The sequence below is a fragment of the Heptranchias perlo genome, chromosome 38, assembly GCF_035084215.1.
Source record: "Heptranchias perlo isolate sHepPer1 chromosome 38, sHepPer1.hap1, whole genome shotgun sequence".
In the NCBI taxonomy this organism is placed as follows: Eukaryota; Metazoa; Chordata; class Chondrichthyes; order Hexanchiformes; family Hexanchidae; genus Heptranchias; species Heptranchias perlo.
Genome location: NC_090362.1, coordinates 17,421,264 through 17,442,181, shown reverse-complemented (window position 1 = coordinate 17,442,181; position 20,918 = coordinate 17,421,264). Strand labels below are relative to the sequence as shown.

Genomic DNA, 20,918 nt, shown 5'->3' with positions numbered 1-20,918 from the left:
CATTTTAATGTTAATGAACCCTTGGTTAACGGCAATCAGATTCTGATATTCTATGAGATTAAGAAATTTGAGTGTTGCTATCTACTATAAATAACTACAATTTGACTAGTACAAATTCAGAGACTTTTCTGACCTGTTGGGCAAGTTTAGACTCCAGGGTCATACTGGTAAGTAAAGGCATTTACAAGTAACACTGGTTATAGACTCAACCCATAGATCCTGCAAGTCAGGTTCACTCAGAAACCAGCATTTTCACTGCTTTGGGACTTCTTAAGCAAAATTGCAGTTAGCAAATGATGATACATGTAGAATTTTCTGGATTTGTCTCAGGATCTTGCATTGTGACAGATCCCTCGCCCAAATCATGGTGAGCAAATACCGTCAATTGAAATCAGACTTCAGAGAAACCCTGATTCTGGTCTTGTCTGATAACCCACCAGCCTTCCTGGAAACGGAAGGGAAATTGTCAAGCATGACAAGCAAAAGTTTCGACACTTCATTTTCATTCATGTAGTAACACATGAGTATTTAGAGCTGAGAAGCAAAGGGTCGTGAATATTATCTTAAGGCGCTGGAACCAAATTCCCCTCTCCACTATTTTTACAGAGACAAACTTGTCTTGGGCGGAAACGCAAAATGGACGCCCGCGAACCGACAGGCCGTTTTGACATCAATGGGGACGAAAAAGGGGCGGAGTGTGAAGCAGGCAGCTGATTCGCTGTCGCCTGTTTCGCCCAAGGCGGATTTATACCCCCATTAATCCATTTATTTTAAATAGGTTAGTGGCTCTGTTCAATTAATGGTTGAGAGAAATTTGGTTTTGAGTGCGTTCAGTGTTTGTACAATAACATCACTGAACCTTAAATGTTCTTGTGTGAAATATATTTTTCAGCAAATATATGGGCATCTCAGCTGCCGCATTAAGATGTCTAGGTGTGTGTTGGTAATTTTAAAATTCTCTTCCTTGTGTTTAAATCCCATGGCATTGTCTCTCCTTATTAATATAACCTCCTCCGGTTCTACAAACCCCCTCCCTCATCAATCTCTCTCCTCCTCTGACTCCATCCTCTCGTGTATCTCCCCTCCTCGCCCCACCATTTGTGACCATGCCTTCAACTGCCTAAGCCCAACGCTCTGAAATTTCCTTCCTGGACCCCTCCAACTATCTACCTACCTCTCCTCCTTTTAAGGCCCTTCTTAAAACCCATCACGTTGACCAAGGTTGCCCTTCCTAATATCTCCTTCTTTGGCTCCAGGACATTTTTCTACAATATATCAATGCAAGTTGTTGCTGTTGTTATGCTCACCAAATGCAAGAGAATGAGCAAGCTGTCCTGGCATCATGATATAAAAGTTACAGATAAATTGCTTTTTTTTCCCCCCCAATATTTGTGAACTGAGATTTTCCTTTTAAAGAAAGGTTGCTTTTGAATATGTGAAACCAAGTAACCGCTCACAAGCTACAATTATCCGTGGATACGTCGAAACGGCCGAACAATCGGGGCCATCGCTCCCGTGAAAGGTGCTATGTGCTGCATTAACATCTACGTTTTTTTCTTCAGTGCATCTGCAGGTCCTCCTTGGAGCTGGTCTCGCCTTACTCTGCTTCTGTCTGATCATTGGCTGCGCCATATGCTGGCGAAAAGGAAAACACCGTAATTACGCCAATGGCAAAGACCAGAAGTCGGAACGCATCGTAATGGACCCTAATCCGACGCTGCCCGGCAATACCAGCACGCCCATCAAGCAGCAATATGAGGAGGTAGATGGGGCGGTGTTGGACTACCCACCGTGTGTGGTCAGCAATCTGCCAGACTTTGACCCCGACGGCCAATACAAGCCTGGCCTACACGGGAGGGCATCCTTACCATTCATCCCGGTTGTCCAAAAAGTCAGCCTGGCCAGCAAAACCAAGAGGATCCTGGAGAGACGCTGCACCGTTTCAGGCGACTGCTCGGTCTACAATGAACACGGCACGTTCAGAAGCTCAACTGCCAAACCCTCAGGCCCAGCGATGGGTCATTCCCAGACCATGCCAGACGACCTCTCGGGCGTCAAGTCGAAGCAGAGGCCGGTGCTTCATTTCACGCTGTTCTACTCGGCCTACGAGGTCACCTTAACGGTGGCCGTCGTCGGGGTCTCCAACCTCCCCAAGAAGTTTGGCACCAGCTGCGACTCGTATGTGAAGGTCTACCTCCTGCCAAAGTTCATCGAGCCGCAGCAAACTGCCGTCCGCAGGAAGAGCCTCAATCCAGAGTTCCGAGAGTGCTTTCAATTCGCGGGGTACACGTTACAGGAGGTAAAGTGTTTCACGCTTCGCTTTGCCACCTATGTCAAGGAGTTCCACAATTTTAAAGACACTTTCGTTGGGGAGGTGCTGTTTGCCTGTGAGCAGGGAGACTGGAAGGTAGATGTTCCCTCGACCTACACAAGGGAACTGACCACCACCAAGACAAAGCTCAAAAAGGTAAGAGGCTCCGAGACCTGACTGTGGGTTAAACGTTGAACGTCTGGGTTGGAGAGCAAGGGCGGTGTGGTAAATCAGTTGTTTCATCTGTGTTCACATCCAGCCCAGACTGACAGGTTGTACGTGCAGAGTCCATCCCCCTAGTAGCTAACTCGTAATCTTAAGTCGTGGTTCAGTGGTAGCACTCTCGCCTCTGAGTCAGAAGGTCGTGGGTTCAAGCCCCACTCCAGAGACTTGAGTACATAATCCAGCCTGACACTCCAGTGCAGTACTGAGGGAGCACTGCACTGTCGGAGGTGCCGTCTTTTGGATGAGACGTTAAACAGAGGTCCACGTCTGCCCTCAGGTGGATGTAAAAGATCCCGAGGCACTATTTCAAAGAAGAGGAACAGAGTTCTCCCTGGTGTCCTGGCCAATGTTTATCCCTCAACCAACACAACCTTCCCGTTCGAACCAACAAGAAAGAACTTATGTCCTTTTAACACGATTCTTCTCAGCGAGAGCACAACAAACAATGACATGTGGCCTTCTTTAGTGGGGAGCTGAATCAGGCTGCCAGCAGACTTTCTTTGAGTCGACCGAATGGCATCAGATTCGTAAAGATAAACGTTAGCTGCCTTATTGCTGTGCCTATAGTGATCATTTTCATATTCGACTGTCCGTCTGGTTAAAATGAAAAGAAAAAAAATGAAAATGTTGGCGATCTGGAAGGAGATAGGAGACAGAGATATTGGGGATGTCCTCAGATTGGCAGGATGTGACCAGTGCTATCCCCCCAGGGATCTGTACTGGGGGCCTCAGCTTTTCACTATATAAATGACTTAGATGCTAGTGAACAGATTCAAAATATAATTAAAAAGGATAATGGAATGTTGGCCTTTATCTCAAGGGTGCTGGAATACAAAGGGGTGGAAGATAGAAACATAGAAAATAGGAGTAGGCCATTCAGCCCATCGAGCCTGCTCCGCCATTCACTATGATCATGGCTGATCCTCTATCTCAATACCATATTCCCGCTCTCTCCCCATACCCCTTGATGCCTTCTGTCTAGAAATCTATCTAGCTCCTTCTTAGATATATTCAGTGACTTGGCCTCCACAGCCTTCTGTGGCAGAGAATTCCACAGGTTCACCACCCTCTGAGTGAAGAAATTTCTCCTCATCTCAGTCCTAAATGTCTTACCCCGTATCCTGAGACTGTGACCCCTTGTTCTGGGCCCCCCCAGCCAGGGGAAACATCCTCCCTGCATCCAGTCTGTCTAGCCCTGTCAGAATTTTATACGTTTCAATGAGATCCCCTCTCATTCTTCTAAACTCTAGTGAATACAGACCTAATCGACCCAATCTCTCCTCATACGACAGTCCTGCCATCCCAGGAATCAGTCTGGTGAACCTTCACTGGCCTCCCTCTATGGCAAGTCTATCCTTTCTTAGGTAAGGAGACCAAAATTGCACACAAAACTCCAGGTGTGGTCTCACCAAGGCCCTGTATAACTGCAGTAAGACGTCCTTGCTCCTGTACTCAAGTCCTCTTGCAATGTTACAGTTATATAAAGCTCTGGTTAGACCTCATTTAGATTACTGCTTTCAGTTCTGGGCACTGCACCTCAGGAAGGATAACAGGATAAATTGGCTGGAAATACACAGCAGGTCCATCGGCATCTGTAAAGAGAAGAGAGGTTGGCAGTTTTGGGGACAATTCTTCATCTCTTTGTCCCTCACTTGCTATTCCCACCATAACAATGTCAAGGTCATAGCATTTTACCAAGTTAATATTTATTCAAGTCTGACATCTTGCAATGTTTGCTCATTGTAGCAATCCATTCGGATACCAAGCTATGACGTTAGTAGGTTTTTAATGATATAATTATATTCACATTTACGCGGTGCCTTATCGCGTTTGAATCATCTCAATGACTTACTTTGAAGTGCGGTGATTGTTACACAGAAACCCATTTCTCAGCAGCAACATCCCATAATCGACCATGAGACGAACGACCAGTTTATCTGCTTTGCTGGTTGAGGGGGGTTCATTTGCGTGGTATCCACCTGAACAGGCAGGTGGGGGCATTAATTCAACGTCAATCTCCATATATCAGGCCGTGGATTTGACCAAGGAATGCCACATCAACTTGGGCTTCATGGAGCTCAATATCAAGCAGACTGTATGGTCTTCCCTTGCTGTGGGTTTTTATTAGATTGGGCGCTGGCCCATTGACATCCAATTTGATCGTCCACTCTGGCCAGGGATGGCAAAGGAACACCCATGTAGTTAGATATGGAGAGGATGCTAATTCCCCTCTCCTGATCACATATTGTCTAAGTTCAGATGTGGAGAGCTATACTGTAGACTGGGCTCAGTTGTGATTTTCTAACTCAATATTAACACAGAAATTGCTGTTTGCGAGAATCGTAGATGAACGCATCCATATTGCATTCCTTTAACTGTGATATTAACCCACTTAAGATTAATGGGCTGACACCTCTTAAAATAATAGACAAAGGAATATCAATATGAACACGTCAAGAGCTCATATACCCATATCACCAACAGTCATTTTTTAGGTTATAGTCTTGTTTATTATGTGGTGGTTTTTTTTTTTGCTTGTTTTATTGCTTGAACTGTTGGTCAGAGGCCGCTTGGGGAGAGACATTGCTTACGTAGAGAAGGGTAGTAATGGAGACCTAGATAATGGCTGGTACCACGAGAAAGAACACTGTCCTTTCACCCCTGGGATCTGGATTGGAACATTCCATTCTGCCATGGCGAAACCATGTGTCGCATAAGGTTGGTTGTTAAGAGGAATTTTCTACCACTCAAGGTGAGGGATTTTAGTCCCAAGGAATGGGACACTTTTCCCCTTAACTTCCTCAGTGTCAGCATTACAAAATAAAGCTCCCTCTGTGTACTATTACTGTGGGCACAGTGACTACTCTTCAAAATTACTTCATTGGCTGTAAAGTGCTTTGGGATGTCCTGAGGTTGTGAAAAGTGTTTAATAAATGCAAGTTCATTCGTTTCCAGCAAGACTGAAACCTATGATCAATTTTATGTTTTAACCATAAATAACTCAGCTGAGGCTGCCTCACACTCATTTTGCCTTTACACAGAGTGATAGAGTGAGAGGGAGGAAGAGGAAGCAAAAGATTGAGAGAGTGAGATAACAAGAGAGAGAGAGAGAGAGAGAAAGATTTTCATCCCATCAGTCTGGACTGAATTCAAACCTGAATTCTAGAGGTAAAGCCTAGCCCTAACTCTGCACCATATAATTACTCCATTTTTAGAGTCTATATTATTGATTCTGCTAATAACATAATTTATACACTATACCAAATTTTAAAACTATGAGTTAAACAACTTGTCAATTAATATCAATGCGTTTGGAAATCTATTTTAACACAGCATTTAAATTTACCGAAGCAAAATTATTACGCATCAGCTGATTTTCTGATTTATAAATACTTTTTGATAAGCAGTGAATAGCTAATCATACCTTGGAGATCTTCCAACTAAACCAGATGACTTTGGAAATAAGCAAGGAAGCTTATTTTAGAAACCTGCTTTACGTATATTGACTTTTTTATTTGCACGGATTTGTCTGAATTGTTACGGGTAATGGAGTGAGTGGAAGGTCAAGTCTGAGGTACAGCAGGAAGTGAGGGCAAGAACTGGGGAGCAAGTGGGCAGATTAGGGCCTGGGCGGAACTGGTAGCTATGGCAACAGGAAGCTTCTGGCAGGTGTTTTGCTGATAAGTTCTGACCTATCTCTTCTGTTTTTGTGTGTTTGCTGGACCAGCCGTGTAGATTGGAGCAGGAAATCTCAAGTTGGCTGAAAGAGGGTTGAATTGTTTATTTTTTCCTATTAGCTGATTGGTTCAGTGTTTCTATCATGAAAGCCAACCAATTAGAGCACACAGACAGGAGCCTATGCTGAATGAATCAGCAAGCTCAAAGTTGAAGCTACAGTCACAACAAAAAGAAAGAAATTATGTCGATGTATTGACCCTGCTTGCCCATTTACTCCGCATTGCCCTCGTGCTTTCCCCTTCTGGTTGGATGGTCTGAGCAACAACAATTACTCCATTTATAAACAGCCTTTAACATAATAAAACATCCCCAGGTGCTCACAAAACGGCATAATACAAATGGGGATGCTGAGGCAGGAAGGGAAGATGAGGATGGGTAGGAGGGATAGGCTTAAGAACATAAGAAATAGGAGCAAGAGTAGGCCATTCGGTCCCTCGAGCCTGCTCTGCCATTCAATCAGATCATGGCTGATCTTCGACCTCAATCCACTTTCCTGCCCGATCCCCATATCCCTTGATTCCACTAGAGTCCAAAAATCTATCGATCTCAGCCTTGAATATACTCAATGACTCAGCATCCACAGCCCTCTGGGATAGAGAATTCCAAAGATTCACAACCCTCTAAGTGAAGAAATTCCTCCTCCTCTCAGTCTTGACTGGCCGGCCCCTTATCCTGCGACTATGCTCCCTAGTTCTAGACTCTCCAGCCAGGGGAAACAATCTCTCAGCATCTACCCTGTCAAGCCCCCTCATAATCTTGTGTTTCAATGAGATCACCTCTCATTCTTCTAAACTCCAGAGAGAATAAGCCCATTCTACTCAACCTCTCCTCATAGGACAACCCTCCCATCCCAGGAATTAATCTGGTGAACCTTCGTTGCACCGCCTCCAAGGCATGTATATCCTTACTACAGGGCACTTAGAAAATCATAATATGATTAGGCAGAGTCAACATGGTTTTATGAAAGGGAAATAGTGTTTGACAAATCTACTGGAGTTTTTTGAGGATGTAACCAGCAGGGTAGGTAAAGGAGAACCAGTGGATGTGATATATTTGGATTTTCAAAAGGCATTCAATAAGGTTGTTACACAAGGTAAGGACTCATGGGGTGGGTAAGACTTCCTTACTCTTTTAATCCAACCGATTTGCAATAAAGGCCAACATTCTATTTGCTTTCCTAATTGCCTGCTGTACCTGCATACTAACTTTTTGTGTTTTGTACCAGGACACCCAAGTCTCTCTGAACACCAACATTTAATAGTTTCTCACCATTTAAACAATATTCTGTTTTTCTATTCTTCCTACCAAAGTGAATAACTTCACGTTTCCCTACATTATACTCCATCTGCCACCTTTTTGCCCACTCACTTAACCTGTCTATATCCCTTTCCAGACTCTTTGTGTTCCTCTCACAGCTTGCTTTGCCACCTAGCTTTGTATCGTCAGCAAACTTGGATTTATTACACTCGGTCCCTTCATCTAAGTCATTAATATAGATTGTAAATAGCTGAGGCCCAAGCACTGATCCTTGCCGCACCCCACTCGTTACAGACTGCCAACCTGAGAGTGACCCGTTTATCCCTACTCTCTCTCTTCTGCCCTTTAGCCAATCCTCTACCCATGCTAATATAGTACCCCCCACCCCATGAGCCCTTACCTTGTGTAACAACCTTTTTATGTGGCACTTTATTGAATGCCTTTTGTAAATCCAAATATATCACATCCACTGGTTCTCCTTTATCTACCCTGCTGGTTACATCCTCAAAAATCTCCAGTAGATTTGTCAAACACTATTTCCCTTTCATAAAACCATGTGACGCTGCCTAAACATATTATGATTTTCTAAGTGCCCTGTTATCACTTCCTTAATAATAGATTCCAGCATTTTCCCGATGACCGATGTCGGACTAACTGGCCAGTAGTTCCCTGTTTCCTCTCTCCCTCCCTTCTTGAATAGCAGGGTAACATTTGTTACCTTCCAGTCCACTGGGACCGTTCCAGAATCTAGAGAGTTTTGGAAGATCATAACCAATGTATCCGCTATCTCTGCAGCCACCTCTTTTAGAACCCGAGGATATAGGCTACCAGGTCCAGGGGATTTGTCGGCTTTTAGTCCCATTAGTTTGTCCAGTACTTTTTCTCTAGTGATATTAATTGTTTTAAGATCCTCACTCTCATATACCCCTTGGTTCCCTACTATTTTTGGTATGCTTTTTGTGTCTTCTACTATGAAGACAGATACAAAATATTTGTTTAACATCTCTGCCATTTCCTGATTCCCCGTTATAATTTCTCCTGTCTCAGCCTCTAAGGGACCAACATTTTCTTTTGCTACTCTCTTCCTTTTTACATACTTGTAGAAGCTCTTACAATCCGTTTTTATATTTCTTGCTAGTTTACTTTCATATTCTATTTTCTCCCTTTTTATCAATTTTTTGGTGGTCCTTTGTTGGTTTCTAAAACTCTCTCAATCCCCAGGTTTATTACTATTCTTGGCAACATTATAGGCCTCTTCTTTAAATTGATACTCTCTTTAACTTTTTTAGTTAGCCACGGGTGGATCACTTTTCCCGTAGAGTTTTTATTTCTCAATGGAATGTATATTTGTTGAGAATATTGAAATATTTCTTTAAATGTTTGCCATTGCTTTTCAACTGTCAAATCCTTTAATTTAATTTCCCAATCTACCTTTGACAATGTGCTCTGCACACCTATGTAATTGGCTTTATTTAAGGTTAAGACTCTAGTTTCTGACTTATGTATGTTACTTTCAAACTGAATGTGAAATTCATCATATTATGATCACTCTTCCCCAGAGGTTCTTTTACTGAGAGATTACTAATTAACCCTAGCTCATTCCATAATACAAGATCTAAAATAGCCTGTTTCCTGGTTGGTTCCGTGAAATATTGCTCTAGGAAACCATCTTGAATACATTCCATGAATTTGTCCTCCAAACTACCTTTGCCAATTTGATTTGTCCAGTCTATATGCAGATTAAAGTCCTCCATGATTATTATATTTCCTTTGTTACAAGCTCCTATTATTTCATGATTAATACTCTGCCCAACGGTATTGCTACTATTAGGGGGCCTATAAACTACTCCCACCAGTGTTTTCTGCTCCTTGTTATTTCCACCCATATTGATTCTACTTCCTGATCTTCTGAGCCAAGATCCTTTCTCACCACTGTCCTTATGTCCTCCTTTTATTATTAGGGCTACCTCCCCCCCCTTCCCTTTCCATTCTGCCTGTCTTTTCTAAATGTCATGACCTGGAATATTTAGTTCCCAACCTGGGTCATTTTGCAACCATGTCTCTGTAATGGCTTAGGTCAAACCCATTTATCTCTCTTTGTGCAATTAATTCATCTATCTTGTTATGAATGCTCTGTGCATTCAGATGAAGAACCTTTAATTTTGATTTTTTTACTATTTTTTTTCCTGCTTTGATCTTACTTGTTGTACTATTATTGGTAAACTCTCTGTCCCTTCCTGCCACACTCTGCTTATTTTTACCCAAGTCACTACACTGTTCTATTGTCTTAACTTTTCTCATTAGATTTCTAACTTTCCCCTCACCTGCCCTCCCCCAACCCTCCTTTATAGTTTAAAGCCCTATCTACAGCCCTGGTTATTCAATTTGCCATGACTCTGGTCCCAGCCTGGTTTAAGTGGAGCCCGTCCCGTTGGAACAGCTCCCTCTTTCCCCAGTACTGATGCCAGTGCCCCATCAATCAAAACCCCTGACTCCCACACCACTCTTTGAGCCATGCATTTAACTCTCTGATCTGTTTGTCCCTGTGCCAATTTGCACGTGGCTCAGTTAGTAATCCAGAGATTATTACCTTTTGAGTTTCTGCTTATTAATTTAGACCCTAGCTCCTCAAAATGTCTCAGCAAAACCTCATTTTTAGTTCTACCTATGTTGTTGGTTCCTACATGGATCATGACAACTGGATCCTCCCCCTCATGCTCCAAATTATTTACCAGCCGCGAGGAGATGTCCTTAACCCTGGCACCGGGCAGGCAACACAGCCTTTGGGACTCTGTCGCGGCTGCAGAGAACAGTGTCTATCCTCCTGAGTATACTGACTCCTACCACTACCACATTCCTTTTCACTACCCCCCCCCATTTGAATGGCCCCCTGTACCACAGTGTGAGATCAGTTTGCCCATCCTCCCTTGTTCTCATCCACACAGGTAGCAAGTACCTCATACCTGTTGGACAAGGGCTGAGGCTCCCCCATCACTAGATCCTGGGTCCCCAAACCTGCCTGACTCGCAGTCACACCCTCCTGTCCCTGAACACGGAACAAATCTAAACCGCTACCTAATCTAAGGGGTGTGACTGCCTCCTGGAGCAAAGTGTCCAGGTAACTTTCTCCCTCCCGGATGCGTTGCATTGTCTGCAGCTCGGACTCCAGCTCAACAACTCTGAGCCGAAGCTCCTTGAGCTGCCGACGCTTACCGCAGATGTGGTTGCCGGGGATCACGCTGCTCTCCACCAGCTCCCACGTGCCGCAGTTACGACACATCACCTGCCCTGCCATCGCTTGTTGAACCAGAATTTATTTATATACTTTATAGAGTTTTTAATCTCAAGGCTTTGAGGAGTCTCATCATTAACAATAGCACCAGTGTTCTCACACTTGCTGTTTGTCATTCCTAACATTTATGAGGTGATGAGATTACCAGATAGCTGTTGGTGAGTAGCAAACTTCTCACCACTGTCAAAACCAATGGTTTTACAATGTTTTGATTATTATGTTTGATTTCTCTCTCTCCTCCTTTTAAGACGCTTCTTAAAACCTGCCTCTTTACCTGTCCGAATATCTCCTCATGTGGCTCGGTGTCAAACTTTGTTCCAATAATGCTCCTGTGAAGCGTCTTGGGACATCTTACGATGTTAAAGACGCTACATAAATGCGAGTTGTTGTTGGTGCTTTTGTACAGGCCACTAATTATTTCAACATCTCAGACCCATAATGAGTCAATTTGGCTCCAAACCAAAGTAATTTGCATTACTGAAGGCAAGAAAACTCACAGGAAAATAATGGACCGAGCACTGCATACGATAAACACATTTACTGAGACACCTGCCAACTCACTCCTATTAAGTATCCAGTTGGATATTGCGATGAGGGGGCCTGTGAGGTCTTTCTGCCTGAGCCAAGATGGCCACCTTCATCCAGACCTATCTTTTGATGTCAATAGAAAGCAACTATAGTTGGACTTGGGGCCAATTTTTCAAATGCTTGCCTTGTGGGGAGCCTTGTCCAAGCTTCTCGGGAAATTGCAGGCTTGCTGATTGATCTTCATCTGGAACACTGTAGGCAGGGCGCCCGCACCAGGCCAGCGGGCGAGGGTCGCCACATCCGCCTTATGTAATACAAAACCTGGGTGGCGTAGCAACAATTCACACTTTCCACAGTGCTTTTCTCGAAGCATTTAACAAGGGGAAAAGGTGGCGACCCGATTGAAGAAGGGAGAATTGAGGGATCGAAGGCAAGGACATGGAGCTAGGTTTGCAGGAGGCTTTTGGGGACGGAGATGCAAGATAGCGAGGCATACGGATTTAGGGAGAGAGCACCAGAGTTCAAAACTGAGGGGGCTGAAAACAGCCCCTGATGGTAGAGGAGCCAATAGCAAAGTAGAATGAAAATTGCAGGCTGTAAATGGATTTGAAGGGGAGGATGAGGGTCTTGAATTCCATCCTTTTGAGGTAGAGGGTACCAATGGAGCTTAGTGAAGGCAGGAGTGATGGTTTCTTTATACTGAGGGATTTGTAAACGAGGCTGAGGAGTTTGAGATTGATACACTGAGAAAGAAGGAACTTGCATTTATATAGCGCCTTTCACAATTCCAGGACGTCCCAAAGCACTTTACAACCAATGATGTACTTTTTGAAATGTAATCATTGTTGAAATGTAGGAAACCCGGCAGCCTATTTGCACACAGCAAGGAACCACAAACGGCAATGTGAATATGATCAGATAGTCTGTTTCAGTGATGTTGGTTGAGGGATAAATATTGGCCAGGACACCGGGGAGAACTCCCCTGCTCTTCTTCGAAATAGCATCATGGGATCTTTTACGTTCACCTGAGAGGGTAGACAGAGCTTCAGTTTAATGTCTCATGCGAAAGATGGCACCTCCGACAGTACAGCATTCCACTGGAATGTCAGCCTAGATTCTGTGCTCGAGTCTCTGGAGTGGGACTTGAACCCTCAATCTTTTATCTTAGAGGTGAGAGTGCTACCCACTGAACCACAGCTGACACTACTGGGGCTGGAAAGCTAGTGGAGTTTGGCAAGGACGAAGGTGGTGGGTGGCAAGACTTATCCAAAAGAAAAGGAGCAAAACATTACAAGAGTGGACTTTAAAGAAAAGACAGTTTCAAAAAATTCAGCCTCGACAGATAAACATAAGGGCTGATTCCCCGATCGGACGAGCCCAGCGAGGAGAGGCCTTCGAAGGCAGCGCTGATTGGGAAATCGTGAGGCCCCAGGCCTGAGTTTTCCATCCATTTCAAACAGACCAGGAGCAAGCACTGCTTGAGTGGGGAATCGGCTCTATAAAATCTTCAAATTATGGGATGGGTTTTAGGATTTAGCATTCCCAGTGTAGAACGCATTTCGGGAATTAGGGCTTGGAGGTCAGTGCACTCCGTACGATTTCTGCCCAGGAATATTAGCAAGAAGCTGTGTTTCTGGAGCATTAATTCATCAAATCCACTCCCATCTATTTTACAACAACAACTTGCATTTATATCGTGCCTTTTAATGTAGTAAAACGTCCCAAGGCTCTTCACCGGAGCGTAATCAAACAACATTTGAACACCAAGCCACGTATAAGAGGTACTAGGAGAGGTGACCAAATGCCTGGTCAAAGAGGTAGGTTTTAAGGAGCGACTTAAAGGAGAAGAGAGAGAGGCGGAGAGGTTTAGGGAGGGAATTCCAGAGCTTAGAGCCTAAGCAGCTGAAGGCACGGCCGCCAGTGGTGGAGTGATGACAATCGGGGATGCGCAAGAGGCAAGATTTGGAGGAGCGCAGAGATTTCGGAGGGGCGAGACCATGGAGGGATTTGAATACAAGTGGAATTCTGCGCACCAGATGTAATTTCCTCCCAAGTTGTGCGCTTGTCACTGTTACCCTTTGATAGTGTGGGTGTATTTGTAAGCAGCCGTTTAACGATAATTTAAGCCCATTGTTTTCCCTTATTACATGTTACTCCACTACAGGGAAAGGGTCAGTAACTTGCCCTTGTGCGCATCAGCTTGTGTAAATATTTCATAATTGCGAGTATACAATAATTATTAGCTAGTGCCTGGTTATTTTTAGAGAGCAGGCACACTATCTTTTATCAATAGGCTTGAGTCATGCCAAACAGCAGTGAGTTGATAACACGAAACATTAATTCTTATTTGTGACGCACTTTACTCAGACTCGAGGGCTGGTTTTGTCCCAATTCTGCCTCATCGGGTTTCAATGGTCATTTTTTTGTGTTAATGCTGCACTCGTTGAAGTGAGGGACAATACGACACTTTCGTTTTCTGGCCTCCAGCGTCAGCCTCAAGTACTCCCAGCACAAGTCATGGCGTAGTTCGATAGAGTAGTTTCCTGTACTCTGCTCCAACAATGCCTCCATCCCAACCTCAGACAAATCAATCGTACTGCACTGATGCTGCGTTTCCCACACCAGTCAACCTGTGATCGCCAGCTATTGCTGAATTAGACAGTTGAAGGTTTATTTGTGCTATGGACTCAGAACCTGTGGGTGTGTGATTTGGAGGTGATGGTGTTCCCATGCACCTGCTGCCCTTCCAGAAGGCATTCGACAAGGTGCCACATAAAAGATTATTGCTCAAGATAAAGAATCACTGGATTGGGGGTAATATTTTGGCATGGGTGGAGGATTGGTTATCTAACAGGAAGCAGAGAGTTGGGATAAATGGTTCATTCTCAGACTGGCAACCAGTAGCCAGTGGTGTTCCGCAGGGGTCGGTGCTGGGTCCCCAACTCTTTACAATCTATATTAACGATTTGGAGGAGGGGACCGAGTGTAACATATCAAAGTTTGCAGATGATACAAAGATGGGAGGGAAAGTAGAGAGTGAGGAGGACATAAAAATCCTACAAGAGGATATAGACAGGCTGGGTGAGTGGGTGGAGATTTGGAAAATGTGAGGTTATGCACTTTGGCAGGAAAAATCAGAGAGCAAGTTATTATCTTAATGGTGAGAAACTGGAAAGTACTGCAGTACAAAGGGATCTGGGGGTCCTAGTGCAAGAAAATCAAAAAGTTAGTATGCAGGTGCAGCAGGTGATCGAGAAGGCCGACGGAATGTTGGCTTTTATTGCTCGAGGGATAGAATATAAAAACAGGGAGGTATTGCTGCAGTTATATAAGGTATTGGTGAGACCGCACCTGGAATACTGCATACAGTTTTGGTGTCCATACTTAAGAAAAGACATACTTGCTCTCGAGGCAGTACAAAGAAGGTTCACTCGGTTAATCCCGGGGATGAGGGGGCGGACATATGAGGAGAGGTTGAGTAGATTGGGACTCTACTCATTGGAGTTCAGAAGAATGAGAGGCGATCTTATTGAAATATATAAGATTGTGAAGGGGCTTGATCGGGTGGATGCAGTAAGGATGTTCCCAAGGAAGGGTGAAACTAGAACTAGGGGGCATAATCTTAGAATAAGGGGCTGCTCCTTCAAAACTGAGATGAGGAGAAACTTCTTCACTCAGAGGGTAGTAGGTCTGTGGAATTTGCTGCCCCAGGAAGCTGTGGAAGCTACATCGTTAAATAAATTTAAAACAGAAATAGACAGTTTCCTAGAAGTAAAGGGAATTAGGGGTTACGGGGAGCGGGCAGGAAATTGGACATGAATTTAGATTTGAGGTTAGGATCAGATCAGCCATGATCTTATTGAATGGCGGAGAAGGCTCGAGGGGCCGATTGGCCTACTCCTGCTCCTATTTCTTATGTTCTTGTCCTTCTTCCAGGTTGTGGGTTTGGGAGGTGCTGTCGAAGAAGCTTTGGCGAGTTGCTGCGGTGCATCCTATGGATAAGACACACTGCAGCCAGGGTACTGCCCGTAATGTGCTGCAATTTCAATCATTCGCCAACTAAAATGGCCCTGCATTTCTTTCAGTGCCTCAGCTCCCAAGACGTGGTGAGTCCTTCAAGCAGCACCGCACAGCCCAAGGTGTTGGGTCAGATCTTTATCCTACTGCAGTATCAGACCCTGGCAAACCGAATCAAGGTCATGGTTCGAAAGGCTGAGACTCTGGGCAGACTGACCCGCATGCCGGGCTCACCAGGTGAGACACCGAAGGTAGAATTAATCATGGGATAGACTCTTAAAACGTGTATTAAGTATTCCTCGTCTAATATATATGTACATGGTGCAGGCTAATCTTCCTAATCTCTATACACGGAACTAGAAGCTATTTCACAGTAATGTTTTGGGATTGGTAACAATCACCCAGAATTACTGCTGTAAAAAGACTAAAGGGGTAAAAAATTTGACGTTGCAAAATGATGCCAGTCATCCTGTGATCGCCAGCTATTGCTGATAGTTGATCCACTTTGCTAGGGAGCTGCCCAGGGACGCCCAGTATCTGCCCGGGGGGGGGCGTCGGTCTGAAGCCCGTTCTCAGTTGGGCCTCGGGCCTACCCATTCCAGCGAGGGATCATTCCCTGTGTCGAGTTAGTGCGAGCAGGCTGGTGCAAACCAATTTCTAGACCAAAATGCCTCCTCTTAAAATCTCCCTGTTGACGACGATTTTGGGTCTCTGGCTGGAGGGAGCATTTCTCAACTGGGTCTCTCTCTCTTTGCTTCACATCGTCATGACCGATAGGACTGGCAGTGATGGTGGTGAAACCTCAACCAGACCCGCACAGAAACTGGCCTCTCGGAGATGCAAGGCAGCGGCCTGACAAGGATTGTCCTTTTTAGTTTCCGTTCCCTGTCTTTGGGAGTACTTTTGAGTTTATGCCACAAAAAACTGCATCTCGATATTCTGGGTAAATCAAATAAATCTGCATGAAGTGATGGCAAACTTTCACACGCTCCTTCTCCCCAGTGTGGAAGACAACAATAACAACCTGCATTTATATAGTGCCTTTAACTTAATAAAACGTTCACAGGAGCATTATCACAAAATTTGACACCGAGCCACATAGAGATATTAGGACAGGTGACCAAAAATCTTGGTCAAAGAGGTAGGCTTTAGGGAGCGACTTAGAGGAGGAGAGAGAGGTGGAGGCGATGAGTTTTGGGAGGGAATTCCAGAGCTTGGGGTCTAGACAACTGAAGACACGGCTGCCAATGGTGGGAAATGAGGGACGTGCAGGAGGCCAGAATAACTCTGTCTCTTATATGCAGAAGTTCAAATGCGGTGTGTTTTTCTTTTTAAACCTCTGCTGATTTTTCTTCCTCCCCTCCTGAAGGTGTAGACTCCTTGCTAGGGGGCAATTGCCGTGAGCACTGGTCGTCCTCTGGTACCTCATCCAAGCGACTAATTACTCACGCAAACGTCGGCTGGGAGAGGAGGCAGGCGATTTGACCACAGTGGTCGTCACAGCAGAGGGCGATTCTATCCACGTGCGTGCACTTCCAGCAGGGTTTGGTGGTGATCTGCAGTGAAAACCCTGGGGTCCTGAGGCTAATTGGCGTGGCCCCTACCATTGTCCTGGCTGAGATCAGCTGAATGAATGCAGAGCGGGGAATGCGAACCTGGGACCTTGCTGCTCAGAATGGCTCAGTAGCAAACCGTGCAGCAAATGGACCAGCTCTGCCATCGGGGGAGGGCCGATCGCATTGATTGTTTCCTTAAGAAATCATTTAATTTGTCGTCTTTTTCTGCTTCTTTGCAGATCATTACGTCATTATAAATCTTTACCAAGACGGTAAAGTACTTTCCACGAAGGAAACCAAAACTGCGAGTGGCTACAATGCAGTGTGGAACGCACCGTTTCTATTTGATATTCCGCCAGGAGACATCGAAAGTCTACAGCTCTCTTTGGAGTTTATAGTCATGCAGGTAGGGCCGCCATTGTCGAATCATAGAATCTTACAGCACAGAAGGCGGCCATTCGGCCCATCGTGCCGGTGCCGGCTCTTTGAAAGAGCTATCCAATTAGTCCTGCTCTTGCCCCATAGCCCTGCAAATCATTCCTTTTCAAGTATTTATCCAATTCCCTTTTGGAGGTTACTATTGAATCTGCTTCCACCGCCCTTTCAGGCAGCGCATTCCAGATCATAACAACTCGCTGAGTAAAACATCTCCTCTCTGGTTCTTTCGCCAATTATCTTTAAATCTGTGTCCTCTGGTTACTGATCCTCCTGCCAGTGGAAAGTTTCTCTATCAAAACCCTTCATTATTTTTGTACGCCCCTATTAAATCTCCCCTTACCCTTCTCTACTCTAAAAAGAACAATCCCAACTTCTCCAGTCTCTCTACATAACTTAAGTCTGACCCCTGGTCCCATTCTAGTAAAACTCCTCCGCACCCTCTCCAAGGCCTTGACATCCTTCCTAAAGTGTGTGCCCAGATTTGACACAATATTCCATCTGAGGCCTAACCTGTGATTTTTTTTAAAAGAAGGTTTAGCATAACCTTCTTTGCTTTTGTACTTATTTATTTACAAAGCCCAGGATCCCGTGTGCTTTTTAAACAACCATATCAATTTGTCCTGCCATCTTCAAAGATTTGTGTATGTGCACCCCCAGGTCTCTCTGTTCCTGCACCCCCTTTAAAATTGTACCATTTAGTTTATATTGCCTCTCCTCGTTCTTCCTACCAAAATGCATCACTTCACACTTCTCTGCATCATGATCACAGTTTATCTAACTCAATTCTTTTCAACAAAATAATGGTCAATATTAGGCCTTGTTCAGCTGAAAGTGAATAGAGATTAAATAGGTCGCTTGGTAAGGTGATTTAGTTCAAGACACTCGACTCATTTAAGATACAGCTGTAATGGAAAGATGGTCAAGTTGATATTGTGAAAGCATGAGATCAAATTGGCCAAATCCAAACTGATCTTGTGCTCAATGTCTAATGAGTGGAATAATGCAATCAGGTCTCACTCCTCCCCGTCTGAACATTACGACTTGAAACGAAAATGTATCTGATCAAAGGGTGGTTGGGGCCAGTAACAAAATTCAATAAGTAGAATAACATTATTGTCCTACAAGGAAAAAGGTCTCGGAGTGGAAGGATGATGAGTTTAAATGGCACAATTGAATCATCCCATAACTTTGTTGAATTAAGGATGAAGGCTTTTAATTAGGAATTGGATAAAGTCAAGAACTTGACTTGTAGCAGATACGATCTGCTGGTTGGCTGCAGTTGCGATCAAATATCGATTCGCTACAGAAACATCAGCCCATCGAGCACCAGATTATTCTCAATGGAATATTGCTTCCACCTTCAAATGACATGAACAGCTGATGCAAACACTTTGCGTTGAGGTGGGGAGAATATACAGACCCCGTATTTCCCCAAATTTGCATTCCTAAAGGGGAGGCTTGTGCAACGAGAGTGCACGTTGGAAATTTGGGGGGAGCGATGAGCCGTACATGATTCTCCAGACATTAGGTTCTATTCCAGATCTGAGAGTGTTTAGTGCGATTATTTATTCCGCCAACGTGGACCAGTTCTGACTTTGATTATGCACAAACCTCAGCTCCCTTTCTAAGGGGACGACAGGTGGACCTGGCACAGGTTACTCCATATAAATTTATTTTTGATTTATAGGGTCGTATTTACACCCGGAGCTGTGTCCTTGGCCGTGTGCTCATTGGCAGAAATGCTTCAGAGACGGGAAGGATGCATTGGAAGGAAATGTCCAGTCGGGGTCATGTGGAATCTGCCAGATGGCACACCATCCAGCCAGAAACTTTGTAGACACCCTCGTACAGATTCATTATGTATCCCTCACCCCCACCCCCCCACCCATGTGACCTTTTCAGTGAAATGTAATAAAATGTACTAAAACCCCTATGTCAGTTAGGAGTCTGGTGTCGCAGGGGCAAAGTAAACAGTCCCAGATGTTACCCTTTCACCTCTGTAGGCCGAGTCAAGTGCAGCCTCTTTTCACTGATGGCTAGTTGCTAAGGGATACAGGGGGAATAAGTTGAGGCAGTTTCAGCATTGATCTCAGAGGATCACAGTCTCCAGTGTAAAGCCATTTACTTCTGATGATCCCATGCTAGGAGAGAGCTAATGAAAGCTTTGAGGCGAGAACTGCTGACAGGACATTCTTTATAGAGTGAAATAAATATTCCTCTTGCTGACCAACTATTGGGAGGAATAAGACATTGCCACAACAACAACTTGCATTTATATAGCACCTTTTTAACGTTGTAAGACGTCCCAAGGCACTTCACAGATGTGATATGAAACAAAATTTACCACCGAGCCACATAAGGAGATATTAGGACAGGCGACCAAAAGCTTGGTCAAAGAGATAGGTTTTAAGGAGCATCTTAAAAGGAGGAGAGAGAGGCAGACAGATTTAGGGAGGGAATTCCAGAGCTTAGGGTCAAGGCAGCTGAAGGCACGGCCGCCAACGGTGGAGTGATGAAAATCGGGGACTCGCAAGAGGCCAGAATTGGAGGTGTGCAGAGATCTCGGAGGGTTGTAGGGCTAGCGGGAGGTTACAGAGAAAGGGAGGGGTGAGGCCATGGAGGGATTTGAAAACAAGGGTGAGAATTTTAAGAGACGTGGCCGGACTGGCAGCCAAAGTAGGTCAGCGAGCACATGGGTGAACGGGACTTGGTGCAAGTTAGGATTTGGGCAGCGGAGTTTTAGGTGAGCTCTTGTTCAGGGAAGTCAAGAAGCTCAAAAGAAGGTTGTGAGTTTGCTCCCCAAATACCATGAGTCGAGTTTCAGAAGAGGGCGGGTGGATTGTGAATATTCAGCTGTGTGTGGAGCTCTATGGGAGATCAGGGTTCCCATCTCAGGGGAAAGCGATATACCAAGATAGTTGCCCTCCTTCCCGTCAGTCACAAGGCACTCCTAATGGTCAGTCATGGAAACATCTGGAGCTCAGACCACCCTGCCCACCTGGCAGTGGGCAGGACATTTGACGGCAAGTGTTCTGCCTCAGGACAAAAGGGAAAGGAAGATAAACGTGAAACTAGGAGGTGAGAAAACAAAGCAGCTCATCATTGCAGGGAAGTTACCAGTTTGTAAGGAGACAAAAATGTATTGATATTGATACTTTGCACTGACCCACATCAGATTATATACCGTGTATATAACATAGGGTAATACAGGAGTTTGAATGGGTTAGAAGGAGGGCAACTGATTTAAACAGCGAGTGGTTTGTGAATGCTCAGAAACCCACATTTCACAGCCTCGCAAACTTTTTATTTAAAATTGTGGGCAGCAAATGGTACAACATGTGAGGAATGTAGAGACTTGAATGATTAGCCACTGGATATGGTGTTGCACCAATTCACTTGCCCTGTTTAGAAGGTCGGGAAGGAGGTTCAGATGATATCGTAACAGTCAGAAACATCAAAACTTTAAGATGCATTAATGCCTTGAATCGCATTCCTAGTCTTTATCAGAACATAAGAAATAGGAGCAGGTGTAGGCCATACGCCCCGCCTCGAGCCT

At 44.7% G+C, this 20,918-nt stretch overlaps 1 protein-coding gene across 2 annotated transcripts in view; it reads left to right on the top strand.

The window, feature by feature from the left end:
• LOC137304829 (synaptotagmin-4) overlaps positions 1-19,293 on the top strand; it is a 56,535-nt gene extending 37,242 nt beyond the window's left edge. For both annotated transcript variants that reach the window (XM_067973571.1, XM_067973570.1), the window contains exons 2-5: positions 1,563-2,467; positions 15,437-15,605; positions 17,164-17,330; positions 19,050-19,293. In XM_067973571.1, the coding sequence (XP_067829672.1) occupies positions 1,563-2,467; positions 15,437-15,605; positions 17,164-17,330; positions 19,050-19,199 (1,391 nt within the window). In that variant the 3' untranslated portion in view covers positions 19,200-19,293. The remainder of the gene's footprint in view (positions 1-1,562; positions 2,468-15,436; positions 15,606-17,163; positions 17,331-19,049) is intronic.
• The last annotated feature ends 1,625 nt before the right edge of the window (positions 19,294-20,918 follow it).